Source organism: Mizuhopecten yessoensis, unplaced genomic scaffold (assembly GCF_002113885.1).
Source record: "Mizuhopecten yessoensis strain PY_sf001 unplaced genomic scaffold, ASM211388v2 scaffold8123, whole genome shotgun sequence".
In the NCBI taxonomy this organism is placed as follows: Eukaryota; Metazoa; Mollusca; class Bivalvia; order Pectinida; family Pectinidae; genus Mizuhopecten; species Mizuhopecten yessoensis.
Window position 1 is genome coordinate 3,660,410 of NW_018407390.1, and position 16,575 is coordinate 3,676,984.

At 39.6% G+C, this 16,575-nt stretch overlaps 1 protein-coding gene across 26 annotated transcripts in view; it reads left to right on the forward strand.

Moving 5' to 3' along the window:
• LOC110455044 (myosin-9-like) overlaps window positions 1–16,575 on the forward strand; it is a 101,544-nt gene that overhangs the window by 37,915 nt on the left and 47,054 nt on the right. For 23 of the 26 annotated variants that reach the window (XM_021504940.1, XM_021504950.1, XM_021504952.1 and 20 more), the window contains 13 exons: window positions 544–799; window positions 1,177–1,358; window positions 6,592–6,736; window positions 7,016–7,141; window positions 7,567–7,692; window positions 8,074–8,241; window positions 8,841–8,966; window positions 9,539–9,706; window positions 10,099–10,131; window positions 10,829–10,843; window positions 12,421–12,492; window positions 13,128–13,193; window positions 15,997–16,158. In XM_021504940.1, coding sequence (XP_021360615.1) covers window positions 544–799; window positions 1,177–1,358; window positions 6,592–6,736; window positions 7,016–7,141; window positions 7,567–7,692; window positions 8,074–8,241; window positions 8,841–8,966; window positions 9,539–9,706; window positions 10,099–10,131; window positions 10,829–10,843; window positions 12,421–12,492; window positions 13,128–13,193; window positions 15,997–16,158 — 1,645 coding nt within the window. Of the gene's footprint in view, window positions 1–543; window positions 800–1,176; window positions 1,359–6,591; window positions 6,737–7,015; window positions 7,142–7,566; window positions 7,693–8,073; window positions 8,242–8,840; window positions 8,967–9,538; window positions 9,707–10,098; window positions 10,132–10,828; window positions 10,844–10,969; window positions 11,000–12,420; window positions 12,493–13,127; window positions 13,194–15,996; window positions 16,159–16,575 lie in introns of all 26 variants that reach the window. The other 3 variants (XM_021504947.1, XM_021504964.1, XM_021504943.1) reach the window with 2 other exon arrangements.

Genomic DNA, 16,575 nt, shown 5'->3' on the forward strand with positions numbered 1-16,575 from the left:
AAAGAACACATGTATATCGGTAAAGTTATAACAGTGAAATATTCTACCTGCACTGGTAGAATTCACATCCCTCATCGTTTAAGGAGAGATAAATTGATATTAGTATTTCGCTGTATATAGTTTTACATCATATTTGTCAAAGTTAGGGAACTCTCCTGGGGACTGTACGGCAACTTGAGTTGGAAAGCAAACTTTCATGTCAATACACTTTGATCTTAAAGCCAAGAAAGAGCCAAAATATTTCAAGTAGTAACTGACTTTTAACAACTACATATATTTCAAAGATTCAAAAGAAACAGCATACACAGCGAAAACACAGTCTATTATGCAGTACATGGTTTTTATGAGACTCCTTTTGTCCGGAAAAATGTGTTAGCTGTTTTGGCAGCTTTTGAAATTGACTTTTTCAGGGAAAAAACAACTTGCCAATCATAAAATAACCCTATTCCATGTATCAGTTTTCATTCATCTTTGGATTTTGAGTTAGATGTGAAGGTGAAAATATGTTCTTTTAGTATCAGAATTATTGTCTATGTTGAACAGTTCCATGAAGAGATCATTCAACTCCGGGGACGACATGGCAATCACACCGCGGTTCAGCTCTGGTCCGATGGTCCGGTCTCAGTCGATGAACAGGCTAAATGGGTCGTTCATGTCACAGGAGTTAACTCCCCTTTCTAGTCACTTCAGTCCCAACCTTGACCGATCCCTAAAAACCATGAGTAACTCCCTGGAGGACAGCGAGAACAGAAGATGTGTACTGATGCACAAACTGAAGGAAGCCCAGGATACACTAGATGTAAGCGTGTCTCTAACCTGATCCTCAAAGTATAGCCAATCTATAGTACTACAGCAGAATTATAGCACAGAAGTCTGTCAAGTCTTAAAGATAATAATGAAGATATGGAAGTATTACTATTTATTGGTTTGATTTGTAATGTAAAATGTTTTCCCTTAACAGTTTTTTTGTAAATTGTTTATTAATATACTAGCTGGTTTGAATTTTATTAATTTCATTTGAATCCAGGAAAAGATAATTTTGTGTTGAACTTATCTTTTGATAACCGACCTGTATAATATATATTTAATTATATAGAAGTTTGACCTCTGAAAATATTATGATAGTTATTTTAAATTCAGTGCAGTTTTAATAATCTGATGTATGGTTTATTTCAGCTCCAAAGTAATCGATTAGGAAAGATAGAAAACTCAGCCAAGGGAAACACAGTCTTAGTGGAGGACCTGAAGTTTAAAGAAATGGAATATAGGAAAAAAATTAAAATGTTAGAAGATGCAGAACAAGATAAAGATATACTCAGGATGGAAAATATAAGACTTCGACAAGAAATGCAGGACAGGTAATGCAATGTGTCGATGTCAGTAGGACATTTGTAGTGTAATACTGATGTTGTTAGCTCCTGCTGTGTATATCTGTAAAATTGTGGAAGTTTGAGGATGGTCGCTAGAACTATTTTAAGGTTAAGCTTTTTGTATGTGTATCCTCCTATTTGGGGACTTCCAAGACATCAATATTCATTTTCTGTGATAAGCTTTTAAAAAAGTTCAAAAATGGGATTACATTTCAGTAATAATTACCATAAGTTTAGTATACATAAACAATACCTACACCCATCTTTGTAGCCCAAAAACAAGAGATTCAAATATCCCTACCTCCCTACCGTCAAGTAACCCATATCTCGACGACAGAGCCACGGAGTGATCTCCCATCCTCTCCCTTTTATTGCACCTGCTGCTTGCTGACGGCCCGGAGCTAGCTCCATTTTAAACTTCGTTTTGTCAGATTGGTTTGAGTGTCTTGTCAAGTTATTCTGCAATTATTTGTTGTTGAAAATTGCTTTTGTGCCTTTTTGGTCGTTTTTTTACTCCAAGTAGCCGACCAGTGTTTACAGTATTTCGGTTATGGTTGGTTGTTTCAGCAAATATTGTCTATTTCACCGTTTCTGAATTGTATTTCGGGTGAATTTCATTCTACGTTGCGTACTTTGTACTGCCGTAGGTTTTTTTTCCCCATATTTCTTGACTTGTAAACTTTGTTTACTTTCGTTTTGTAGGGTATGTCTCGGTCGGGACAGCGAAGGGGGTCAGCTCATAAGTGTTCCCATTTCTTTGTGGAACAGGACCCTCATAATGCTTGTCCCCAGTGTCGTCCTTGTAGTGAGGTTTCGCCTTGTGAACTTTGTTCACAGGCTGGCTCTCAGGACAAGGCCTTCATCATTCTTAAGCGACCCTCAGCTTACCATAAGAGAGATTCATCTGTTTCTTCCGGTAAGCGAGGGAAGCAGAGAGGTAGGGGTGGTGCCGCCGGCTCTCTGGGGTCTGGCGGTACTGTCTCTATTCCTGTCTCGGGGGAGTCTTGCTTCTGCGGGTGGCCCTTCCTGTCCAGGAACTCCCTGGAGTAGGGAGGGGCAGTCCGACCCTGGCTTGGCACTGACTCCGTCGGGGACAGTCTTGGTGCCAGGCCTGTTCTTTCCGGTTCAGGTTCTTGGGTGACTACATGTCTGTGTCTGTGTCTACTTAATCCTGGAACCAATGCTGGTCTGGTTTTCCCTCCCGGTCAGTTACCCGGACCCGGTCCTATTAGGTACGGCCCAGGGTTTCATTCGGCTGGGAACTTGGGCGGTTTGCTGGACAGGGGGCCGGTTTCCTTCATGGAATCTTTGGGGTTTGGTCTCTTCCTCGCGCAGTATGTGTTAGCAGTTCTGTTGACACAACAACCCCCCCTCCCCTTCAAACGTTCTGCTACTTCTGGGGCCTTATTGGCCGGTCCTAAGAAGGTGTGTAGGACCTTTAGGACTTCTGCCTCTCGAGCATGCTCGGTGGTCTCTGGGTCCAAGGGTAGGGTTTTGATTACTAAGCGTTAACCTACAGCCATGTTTGTTAGGGGCACTGCACCTAAATGCCGTTATGTGGAGCCTTCTTTCGAGTTGGCCCCTCTGGCTGGCCCATTTCCTCCGGCCGAGTCTTCTGGTCTTGATAGCGTGGAGGCTATGGACTTTGAGGGCACGGGTGTGGCAGAGGACGATGATGTTGTTCATCTTTCACCTGGTTGCCCGGATATAGACGCTGGTCTTTACTAGTCGTCTGATGACAGTCCTCAGGAGGGCTTGGCCTCTGATAGGAGGATGTCCAGGATGAGGGTGACCCTGAGGCTGCTGCAGTTGAGGCCCAGCATGTGTTGTTGTACGGTTTGCGGGGCCCGAGGGCCGACATTTCCCGGATTCTTGGGGAAGCGGTATGCCCACCACCTTCGGCGTCATCTGTCCCGAGTTCACCACCCTTTGGGTTCCTTGGTGGCTCCTCGGGTGTCCGCTCAGTGCCAGAAGGCACAATCATGTCTTTAGCTCTGGCCACTGCCAAGTCTCAGTTTTTAGAGAAGAAGTCTTCTTCAACCCGTAGTCTTGGGTATGTTGGGTTGCAGTTCAGTGTCGGCGACTTGTCAGAGGTGCATACCACTGACTATACCACGCATGATGGCCTGCTTGCCACTCAAGCAGCTAAGCTGGAGTCAAGGGAACTCGCAGCCTGGCCTGGCAAATCGGTGGACCAGGTGTTGTTCGGCCCCAAGGAACACAAGAAGGAGAGACTGCTGCATCTCTCCATCCAAATTCTGTCTTATATAGACTACCTGACGGTATGTCTACAAAGGGTATCCGACTGAGGGTGGGATTACCGAGACAGAGCAGGCCGACATCCAGGACAGAGTGACCTCTGCCCAGAACGGGGCATTGAGAGCACTGGCAACTTTACAGGTGTCATCACTCATCAATGTCTTGCTGGCTAGGCATTTTCAGTTTTAAAAAACTGCCCAGTTGATGAACCTTACCGCTCCCGTCTGTTGACTGCCCCCTTCTGAGGGTTCACTCTTTTTGGAGGGGCCCTTCCTTCTGTTCAGAAGGATTTGAAGAAGGATTCGGTTGCCTCTGCACTTCTGGTGAAGAGGATTAAGGCTGAGAAGGCCAGTACCTCGCAGGGGTCAGCGCCTCCTAAGAAGAAGGCTAAACCTTCAGCTTCGCAGTCTTCTGCACAGCCCAAGTATAAGCCTCCTCTCATGGGCAACAAAGGGTAGGGTAAGAAGGGTAAGAACCCTCCTGGGGGTAAGAAGAAGGGTTCCTGACTCTCTTCTTTCCTCCTTGGTCATGTCAGACAACGGGTTTGTCCGGGGGGATTGAAGTCCTCCCAGCTCAAACTTAGGTCCTTCTCCTGAAGGATTAGGCTTTGGGTCGGCAGACGGTTCTCTTGCCTGGCATGGTCTCGATCTGCCTCTACCAGATCTTCCTGTGGGGGGCCGTCTTTCCGCTTTCCTCCCAGAGTGGAAGGAAATTACTGAAGACGCATGAGCCTTGTCTGTGGTCAAGGAGGGGTTAGGCTTTCCGCTAGTGCAGGAACCGCCCTTAGCGTCAGAGCCAGGGGTTTCAAAAAGGCTCTGGCACTCCAGGAGGAAGTAAGGACCATGGACGCGGTCGAGGAGGTTCCTATGTCTGAATGTATGCCCGGTTTCTACTGCAGAATGTTTCTGTTTTGGAATAAGTCTGGGGCGTGGCATCCAATCATAGATCTAAGTGCCTTCAACAGGCACGTAGATTCTCCTTACTTCAAGATGAAGACTCCTTGGCACATTATCGCCTCCGTGATAGATGGAATGTTGGCAACTTAAGTGGACCTGAAAGACGCCTTCTTCCACATCCCAATCAAGAAGTCGGCATGGAAGTACCTCTGTTTTACGTGCAAACGGAGAGATCTTCCAGTTCCGGGCCAAGCTGTTCGGGCTCACGACTGCCCCTTTGGTTTCCACCAAACTGCTGCAGGTGGTTGTGGGAATCCTGAACTCTCAAGGGATAGATGTTCACATCTATTTCAATGATTCACTTATACTCCACCTAGTGAGAGAGTCTTTGGTGCAGGACACTCAGTTGGTTCTAAAGTCTTACTCAAAGTCGTCTTCATTCCTTCCTCAGATGGAGAAGTTCAAGAAGGCCAGGGCTTTTGCCCTGACCTTCATCAGCCAGTCTCAAGTCCAGGTACTTTGGTTTATCAGTTTTCTGGGTTATCTCAATGCCCTGGCAGATGTTGTCCTCTATGGGAGACTTCACATCAGGCCTCTGCAGATGTTCCTCTTAACCAGTCGGTCAAGGAGTTTGCACGGTGGTGGACTTATCAGGACATTGTTCTCCGGGGGGTTACCTTTGTTCAAGCCGGCTCCCACTATGACCCTGTACACGGATAAGTCCATGACGGGGTGGGGAGGTTACCTCGACGGGCATTGCCGGTCGGGGAATGGTTGCGGGAACAGCTCTCAGAGCACATCAATTAATATGTAGTCCCGCACTTCAACCTGGTGGGCAGGGTGCTGCTGAAGTTTCGGGAGCATCATTGTTCCCTCCCCCTGATAGCGTTGGTTTCAGGAGCTTTCGTCGATTCTGATGAAAGAAAGAACCTCCTGCTCCAGCCTCGGTCCAGGACGATGCACTTTCGTCCGAAGATCCTCCACCTCCACTCGTTGAAGCTATCTCAGGAGGCCTCGCTTAGGTGGGCTTTTCTAGGGACGTGTCAGATCACATCGCTCGATCGATTAGGTCTTCCTCATCTGCCGTCTACCAGTCACGATGGAAGATTTACTGTGATTGGTGTTTCAGCAGGAAGGTTAACCCGATCAAGGCTACTGTCCAGGTGATTGCGGACTTCCTTCTTTGGCTGTTTAGGGACCGCAATCTTGCCCCTAGCACTATCGCTGGTTATCGTACGGCAATTGCAAGTGTGCTCTCTGTTCATGGTAGGCCGGACGTAGGCTCGTCCTCCTCTCTTTCTGCCTTGATTAGGGGGTTTGGGGTGAACAGGCCCAGGGTCCGGCAGTTGGCTTGCCACTGGTGCTCGAATCGCTGGTGCGGGCACCTTATGAGCCTTTAGCGTCTGCCTCCTTGAAGTATGTTAAGATATTCCTTATTGCCCTGGCCTCGGTTCGAAGGAGAAGTGAGATTCATGCCTTATCTTTTCACCCCTCTTGCCTTCGGTGGTCTAGGAATTACTCTGCCGTTACCCTTCTCACTGATCCTGCCTTCATGGATAAGAATCAGGTTCCTGGCTTCTTGCCCGATCCTATTAAGATTCCGTCTTTGACTGCCTTCATTGGGTCTGAGGAGTAGGATATGTTGCTATGTCCCTGTCGGGCGTTTAGCTTTTACCTCGTTAAAACCAGGGGGGGTCCTCCTTTGACGAGGTCATGTCCGCTGCTTTCTGGCACAGACAGACTAGCTTCACAGATTTTTATCTCCGGTCCTTGGCTTCTCACTCCGATGGATTATATTCCCTTGGACCGGTAGGGAGGTAGGGATATTCGAATCTTTTGTTTTTGGGCTGAAAACCTCAAATTATAAGTATTAAACTGTTTTCAGTTTGCATTTATAGTCAATATGAATGCCAACTGGAAACAACAAATTCAATCTGCAGCATGCTTCAAGCAGTTTCTGATTTTCAGTTTGCATTCATATTGACTATGAAAGCAGTTCAGTTTCAAATCTTAAGGTTATTGAGAAAACATTTTTAATAAATGCAAGAATTTTGGTTCCATTACAGAATAGACCGGCTTGATTTTGCCTTGCGATCATTACAAGCTCAGCACATGGTGGCTGAGACAGACAACCAGAAGAGGATCAATCTGCTGGACCAGTCTACTACAGCACTCTCTATGCTCGAGTCTGAAAACAAGAATCTCCGACAGGTATTGTCACATACAGGCAGTCGTGGTATACTACAATACGAAATTCACTTTCATCATCTAACTGAATTGACATTTGTGAATACAATAATGTAGTTTGAAAATAATGTTGCTGCCAAAACCAAACTTTCCACATTAGGTACATCTTGAAAAGTCAAATCACAAAAATCTTCTCAACTGTGTATCAACAATACTAAAATATCCACACTATGTGTATGTTGAAGTGACAAAATAGGAACATTTCCACACTGTCTATATGTTGAAATTTCATGTTTTATGTAGGATAAAGAAACACTTGCGCGAGAAGTAGGTGTCGCCAAGGAGAGCATGAGGCTAGCCAAAGTACGGTTTGAACCACTGGAGGACGACAACAAAAATTTAAGGATGGAAGTTCTCAAACTTAAAGAGGTAAATAATTTCTGTATAGACAATGTTTAAGGCCAAATTGAAATGAAAAAAAGAAATTTGAAGAAACCTGATTAAAAGCGAAATGGTGGGAGCAAATATATGAATAAGATCGAGTGATATCTTGCATACATATATACATGTCAATATACTTGGTAGGTACAGTTTGTTTGTTCCTTGCTGAGGTATAGTGAAAATGGTGTGCACAGATGATGAGACCATTTCTTAAAGTGTCATCTCACTGAAATGTCCTAAACTGGATATGGCAGGATGACACTCCACGCTGTCACACTATACTGACAATGACCTTGCCTGTCCTTACTGACACCCTCCCATGCAGAGAACAGTATCAGTACCAATTCACAGGACAGAACCCATAACCTTCATAGCTTCTAAGAATAACATTTGTAATTGTTTACATTTTATAGGAGAATGCTGATCTCACAAGGAAACTAGCCCAGCTAACGGGTCAGTTAACAGAACTGAGAGCCCTAACAAACTCAATGAAAGAGGAAAATGAGAAACTTGCTTCTTCTTGGAAATCATTAGCAGATGTAAGTACTTTGTAATTTTTAGGTCAATATAAAAAACCACAATCAGTGTGAAATTTAAAGGAATTGTATTTCTAAGGTAGCACAGTTAGGTCATTACAGACAGCTCTTCAGTAGCTGTTTGATCTATTTACACAAACCCAATTGTTGCCATATATTTTAGTCTGTAAAGGTAGATTATACATGTGATTGGACAACTCACAATACAAGCATGATATTAGGGGAGTGGTAAATAGAACATGATATCAAGAGGAATGTCAAAACATGTATAACATTATATGAAGCGGAGTTCATGTCAAATCACTTAATATTAAAAAACTTGATAGTATACAATGTATGGAGTTATGATTATATGTGTCGCTTACTTGTATATTTTACCTGCAGGAGAAGCAAGTTATGACAAAGAAACTGGACAATCAAAAAGTCAAAGCTACAGATATGCAGGCCAAGGCCTCAAGTGCCAGTGTGGAAAAAGACAGACTTTTCCAGGAAAAAATGGACCTCAACAACAAATACCAACACCTCATTGTCGGCAAAGAGCAGCTTGACCGGGTCAGTAGTTAGTGTGCCTTCACTTTAAATAAAGGGAGACATATTGTCACATAAGTGCATAATTTAGTAAAATTGCTGTAGCTTTAACCATTTAAGCTATCCTCACAAAATTTTAAGTATATTCGCATCATCCAGTGTGCGATACAATGTAGTTATTCCATAGTATCCTTTCTTTCAAGGTGAAATGACAAATACGTTCGAAAATTTTGTCAAAAAATTGTCTTGGCTGCATGTAAATTTCAAAAGATTGAGAATAGCTTAATATATTTTTCAAGATATGTTGTGATTGTATGTGTATTGGATATATCAAGATACCTGGCCCTTTAGGATCATGAAACAATGTTAGACTTAAGTTTTGCTTAACCACTCCTGTAAGTTTTGCTTAACCACTCCTGTAAGTTTTGCTTAACCACTCATGTAAGTTTTGCTTATAGCCAATCCTGTAAGTTTTGCTTAACCAATCCTGTAAGTTTTGCTTAACCAATCCTGTAAGTTTTGCTTAGCCAATCCTGTAAGTTTTGCTTAGCCAATAAAGTATGATGTCACTTTTCATAAAATTTGAGATGTATATATAAAACTGAATGTGTTCATGATTCCAGGCCAACAGTGTTATGCAGGAACAGATCAACGATCTTCAGGATGAGGTAGAGAGGGTCAAGAAATCTGCAAAGAAGAAGGATATGGAGAAAAATGCTTTGGAAGACGCTGTACAAGATATAAAGCAGGTAATAACTGAACGTCGTTAACTTTGGTTTTGCTTGCTGCTGAATAAAGGAAATGGGATGATTATGTTTTAACAAGTAAATCTACAAAAGGAAGTCAATTTATTAGATATACAATGTTTGTACTCTTTCTCTAAATTCACTAGTCTCAACCACTGGGTCATAGGTTGGAGGCCTACTTTTACGTGGGACGGTTGCCAGGTATGAGCCACAGGTGGTCGGTTTTTCTCAAGGTTTTCCTCCACCACCAAAACTTGACTCACACTTAAATGGCCATAGGTGTTAACATAGACATAAAGCGCGAACAAACCAAATCATATCTCATAAACACATGTGTAGCCTGGTGTTGGTTGTATCTGTAAAACTACTTACAATCGCCAGTATCTTAACCATGATCGTGTATCAATTACACTGTATTAATATGTTAGACCAGAATATTTCCTCACATCTTGTGTATCACGTCCCAAGACAGCAGTAATTCACCAAGTCTAAGTCAGCACCATGGTGATATTTTGTAGAATATTAAGTCTTGTAATTATCAATGTTTATGATCTGTGTTGATGCTGATCCCGTAGGTGAATGAGGAGATATCGTCAGACTTAGCCTCAGTAAAAGCCTACTACGAGCGTGCTCTGGAACAGATCAGCGTACTGGAAAATGGCAAAAAAATGTCGTCACAGCAACAGGACTTTGCTAGCCAGGAGAAGGAAAGACTTCTGACAGAGGTGGAGAGACTCAGCAAGGTAAATAGAGGATTCTGGGACACACAAATGTCAACTTTTTGTCTGGCAGCGTTGTGTAAATGGTCAATAACTTTCAGTCACTCTCCCTATTTCAGGTGACTTTGATTAGACGTTATGTGTACCCTTGAATTAGACAGCTGTAATTTACATTCTGAAATAGACATTTAATTTTACCCATGGTGGCAATTACTTTTCTGATGTCAGGATGGTCAGACAAGACAAAATAGGAATTACCTGATACTTTCGATAAAAGATTAAGCTAATACATTCAGCACAAAATAAACATCACATCAGGTGAAAGAAAACTGTATAAAACCTACAGAAATTTATATTTGAAATTTCATTTGTGAACAAGATTGTAATCATTAAGAAACATTTTATTTCCAATGCAGAGAGTTCTATCCATGGAATATTACAACAAAATGGCAAGTTTTTATTTTGGGTTTGCACGTTGATTGGTTTTGATGATTCGGTTTTGACGATTCTTTGATATTGAAGTTAAATAATTGAATTGCCCCTCGATCCACTCCAACCCCTCTATATCTGAATTTTATTCTGACAGGTTTTCGGTTTATCTCCCACAACCTTGGGTGACCTGGCCTTTTTGTCCCCTATCCCTTTCACTATCACCCAGCATCTAAACTTCTCCAACCATCCTCCCCCTCCCCCCAAACCCAATCTCTAGCCCTATTTTTCTGACCAGTAAAGCCCAATATGAGTTACATTGTTATTTTCTAGATAAGAAAAAATAGGTACAAGTATGAGTAGAGTTTTAAAATATACCATGATAACAGATCAGAAATGTTTTATGTATAATTGTTTGTGTGTCTAAACAAAGACATATATTGTGGTCCAGAAATCCTATATATAGTTATCTCCCTTTGTCCAAGTTTGATCTGGTCACTCCCTAAGTCACTAATTATAACTGCATGGAACAAGCCTATTTAATATTTTCAGGTTTATTATTAAACAAATGATTTCACATGTTGAAGATTTTACAATAGTGTATTTGAGGTTATAAAGTTTACAATTTGTAGTGTTTATTTGAAATGGTATATAAATAATTTTGTTTTTGATTCTTGCTGTTTTACTTTTAATGACTGATTTTCTTTATATGCACAGTTGATCCAAGATGTGGTAAATTCCGTTTTCTGACATTTTTATTTCGTGGTTTATTTTTTTGCGGGGAAATGTTTAACATTTTGACATGTGTTATTGATTGATGGAAATGATGTGAGTTGATTGTGGATTTTTGTATGGTAGTTTATTTGGAAACCTGCTGAAGGTCGGTTGGTAAGTATGCAGCTTTGGGGATCAATATGGCAGTGGTTTGGTTATATATTAGTGATTTGAAAAAAATATATATACCGGTATTAATGTTTATAATTACAATTATGCTCACTAATACTGATAGAGCTTCAACATGCAGATCCTGCTTAAAGGTATAAATGGATCCTATAATTCTGTGATATGATTAAGATTGGTTCAATTGTTTTATTAGAAAGATAATTGATAGAATATGGTACATTGTACTTCATGTCTTTCAACTTTTAAAGTATTTCTAATGTTTGAATTTTTGTAACAAGTAAGTCCAGATTATTATATAATGATGGAGTATTTTGACAAGGAATAATAATCTTGAAGAAATTGATCTGATATTATTCCCTGTGCTAATTCTGTGGTCAAACAGTATGATTAGATATAAGCTGGTGACATAGTTTTCATTTGTGAATTAGATGTTTATTTATTTTTTTAAATAGTTTGATCAACCCTAAAAGAGTGATGTATAATTTTGATATAAGACATACAGAAGACTTGATGTGTCTGTATATAGTATATACACTGAGGATTGATCCCCCTATAGCTGCAGAAGACTTGATGTGTCTGTTTATATAGTATATACACTGAGGATTGATCCCCCTATAGCTGATGGTCTGACCTAACTGTTTAATAGTGTGGAGTGATACAGCTTTCAGTTTGAAATTGAATATTTCCGTTTAAACAGAAAGATAGAGTGAAACCTGTCACTCAGTTATATATTAAATGGTTTTAAGACACCAAAAGACTTGTATCTGTAATTTTAATACTGACTAATGTTTTGTTTGATCAATTTTGTCAGTCATTGATGTTGGTAAAGATAGATTTTCCTCTCTTTATATCAGTTATAAGTCTAAATGATGAAAGTCCAATTTCAAATACAATATTATGTACATTTCCAAAACTGGTCGAAAACAAAAGTTTGAAGCTTTTTTCAACATTGAACTTTCAAAATTCACAGGTATGAAGATGCTTTGTTGATTATTGTTATTCTACATTTTGAGATGAAATATAATAGAGACTTGATATTCCAGCCACCTTTGCTTTCAATAGATTATCCAGCCAAATTTGTTCCAAATTAAATAGGCTGGAGTGTGAACCAGCTGGATGACAGGGATATATTATATAGAAAATCGGCCAATCTGTTCCTCGAGCACTGACAAGATGTTGGGACAATGAGATTAGTGGTGGTGGGATAAATGAGGATTGGTGGTGGCTGGTTTAGTAAAGATTTATGGTGGAAAGGTTAACGATGATTAGTGGCAGCTGGATTAATGAAGATTAGTGGTGACTGGATAAATGAGGATTAGTGGTAACTGGATAAATGAGGATTAGTGGTGACTGGGTTAATGAGGATTTGTGTTCATACTGTCATATATTAATTTGTTATTTAACAGATGGCTGATGGAAAATCAAAAGACATCAGACGTGAAAGAGAAGAATTTGATGAAACTATTCAAGCTCTCAAGGTAAGTATAGAAATGAGAAAATATTCAAGATCTGCAGTAATTGTAGAATTGGAGTGTAGTTATAGAAATGAGAAACTATTTAATATTCAGTTCTAGAAATATTTAAAACTGTTCAAACTATCCGTGTAGTTCTAGAAATGTGAAGCTATTCAAACTTCCAAGGTAGTTCTAGAAATGAGAAAATAAATAAGCTTTTTTTGTGATGAATTAACAGAATTTAAACATTTCAAGAGTCAAAAATGAGGTTGAGATAAACTGCGGTATATATACTGAATTCTTCAGTAAAACTAGTTCAGTAATGTAAGAAAGAGGGATGTATACCAGCAAAGTGACTCGACAGATACACACAGGCCTCAGCAAGTCAGAGTTGTTGGGACCATTTAGATATACATGGTATTTGGTGTACCTGAGTTAAAATATATGGTAATAAAATGACTTTAAGACAAAAAAAGTCTTTGTATCACATGTCCTTGTATGAAACTCTCTGTCTCTATTTATCTATATTACCTGCTTTAGGTTCTCTTTAAATAAACATATATTACCTGTTTTAGTGTCTCTTCTATATACCTGTTTAGAATTTTCTTAATACATATATTACCTAGCTGACTCTACTGATACTCATTTGAATATTTCAGAATGAGTTGAGAGAACTCCGCCATGAAAATTCACATTTCCATAACAAGAATCAAGAGTTAGAAACAGTAAGTATAAAACATAAACCTGAATCCTTACTTGTAATTTACCCACCTGAATCCTTACTTGTACTTTACCCACCTGAATCCTTACTTGTACTTTACCTACCTGAATCCTTACTTGTTCTTTACCTACATGAATCCTTACATGTACTTTACTACCTGAATCCTTACCTGTACTTTACCCACCTGAATCCTTACTTGTTCTTTACCTACATGAATCCTTACTTGTACTTTACCTACATGAATCCTTACTTGTACTTTACCTACCTGAATCCTTACTTGTACTTTACCCACCTGAATCCTTACTTGTTCTTTACCCACCTGAATCCTTACTTGTTCTTTACCTACCTGAATCCTTACCTGTACTTTACCCACCTGAATCCTTACTTGTTCTTTACCTACATGAATCCTTACTTGTACTTTAACTACATGAATCCTTACTTGTACTTTACCTGCCTGAATCCTTACTTGTACTTTACCCACCTGAACCCTTACTTGTGCTTTCCCTACCTAAAGCGTTACTTGTACTTAACCTACCTGAATCCTTACCTGTACTTTACCTTCCTGAATCCTTACTTGTACTTTACCTTCCTGAATCCTTACTTGTACTTTACCCACCTGAATCCTTACTTGTGCTTTACCTACCTAAATCCTTACTTGTACTTAACCTACCTGAATCCTTACTTGTACTTTACCTTCCTGAATCCTTACTTGTACTTTACCCACCTGAATCCTTACTTATACTTTACCTACCTGAATCCTTACTTGTACTTTACCTACCTGAATCCTTACTTGTACTTTACCCACCTGAATCCTTACTTGTACTTTACCCACCTGATTCCTTACCTGTACTTTACCTACCTGAATCCTTACTTGTACTTTACCTACCTTAATCCTTACTTGTACTTTACCAACCTGAATCCTTACTTGTACTTTACCTACCTGAATCCTTACTTTTACTTTACCCACCTGATTCCTTACCTGTACTTTACCTACATGAATCCTTATCTGTATTCAACCTACCTGCATCCTATAAGGCTTACCTGTACTCAGCCTTCTTGAAGCCCTCCCTGTATTCAACCTAGCTGAATCCTTACCTGTACTTTACCTACCTGAATCCTTCCCTGTACCCGGCCGTCCTGAATCCCTCCCTGTATTCAACCTAGCTGAATCCTATAAGGCTTCCTATAAGGCTACCCTTTACCTACCTGAATCCTTATCTGTATTCAACCTACCTGAATCCTATAAGGCTTACCTGTACTCACAGCCTACCTGAATCCTTAATTGTATTTTGCCTACCAGAGTTGTTACCTGTGCCAAACCCTCCTGAATCCTTTACTCAGTGTACCCTTTTCTCTTTTTAAGTTTCAAGATTTCAATCTTTTGAAACAAAATCTCAATTATGTGTATTGATTTCAATAATTTTGGACACCTTTTGGATGAAAACATTTTTGTTGAGTTAGTCGTAAATAGAAAAGCTGAGCTGTGGTGACAGGTCGTCTATTTTAAGTTTTAAAACAAAAGTTCATGTCCTATAATCACTTGTCTTCTGGCAGATAATCTTACTGGAAAGTGGGGCTAATAACAGGGCAAGTTCTGGGTTTTTCTCTGTGGAAAATCCATGTTTTTGTCTGTTGTTGTATTACACTTTTGAAGTGTTTGACGAACTTGTTCTAAAACTGTTTTGATTTAATATTGTTTTGCTTTAAATTTGCTTTTGTTAATTCAGGTTTTTTTGAAAAAATTCCTTTAATTTTCAAAACATTATTACAGTTTTTCGTTGCCGTTGGGTACTATCGAGTGCCTGATAGTGTCCTATAGTTTTAACAGAATAGGAAGAGAGATTCATCGTCTTGTTTCTTTTTACAAGTCAAAATAAAATCAAGTCAAAATAAAATTAGCTTGAATAAATTTATCTTATATCGCATCAGTAGATGTATTTAGTTTTTCTACAAAAATCAAGTTCCCGTATTCTGGTGTCAATTTTTCATGGATATAAGTTGTCTCTATGACTAGGTCTCTGTAGAAAGTTGGTATTGAAGCATCAATATACTAAACACTTATTGTGTTGAGAGTAATATTATGTTAAATACATTTTAAAGTCTCTGACAACCCACTGGGATGAATGTTTTCCACAATATTGTGTTATACAATGAACAAACAACATAAGTACCCTTCCACTTAATGCTTAGTCATCAACTTTGAAAACATACCTAATATTGCTCCCTAATGAATAACATTTAAACACATTCCATCCTGATCAGTATTATGACTTCTTGTGTCAGTTCAGTTATTCTCTTGTTTTTATTTAGGTATTTGTTGTTGTTGATTTTTTCTTGATTGATGTGCATTTAAGTGTGTGTATGGAATACTGATGGTTCAAATTTTAGTAACCATCTAAAGATTTAACAAGAACCTTAATTTTCATTGCTTGCATAACTTGCTGCAATTTAAAAAATATTAATTTAAAAAAAAAGACCAAAAAAAGACAAAACCTGACTCTAGAAGAGAACACTTAACGGTGACCAAATCTCTGACTAGACATATCAAGGTTTAACTCATTCACCCCTGAAGTCACATTTGAACTCTTCCAAATCAAAGGTTGGAATAGTTCATTATGAAATTTCAGGGGGTGAATGAGTTAAGTATCGGGAAAACAAATAATTGTCTACTGCCATACTGGTAACCATTTCTTCTTGTGTCATCAATTGAAGTCAGTAGCGTACATACTTTTTGCACTCTTCAGTTATGTATAGGATAAGTTTATATTAATAAATTGTTTATATAAAGTGTGTTCATTTCATTTTAGAAATTGCGCAAGGCTAATGAGGACATACGGTCCTCGACAATGGCCACACAGCAGGAACTGGACACCTGGAAGGATACATGTGATAGTTTGACTGCCTCCGTACACAAGAAAGAGTCAGAGATACAGGCACTGATGGACCGGTGTGAAGAACTAGATGAAATTGTAAGTACCAGTGTAAATACCATAGGCTCATGTAGGCAGATAGCATCATACTGTGGTGGTCAGGTCTTCATTTAATTAAACTAAAACTCTGGTTGTAATTTCAGGTGCGAAGATGACAATACATGTTTTGTAGTTTAAGAAATCGAAGTTATGAGCTTCCGAAGGAAAATAAGTACCGGAGATTTACTGTTACCCTGCTGCGTAACTCTCCGTCTCAGGAATTAGGATATTCTGTTTTTAATTCACCAAATATTTAAATCATAGTATAGAGTCATCTATTGATGATTGTCCATCGTAATTGATCCCCATCATCATCATTAGCGGTTTAGTTAGCGTGCTAATTTGTGTGGAGAGATGTGCTGTAGAGTATAGTGCTGAGTGCTATGGTGTGTTATGCTAATGGTGTGATGCGATTGC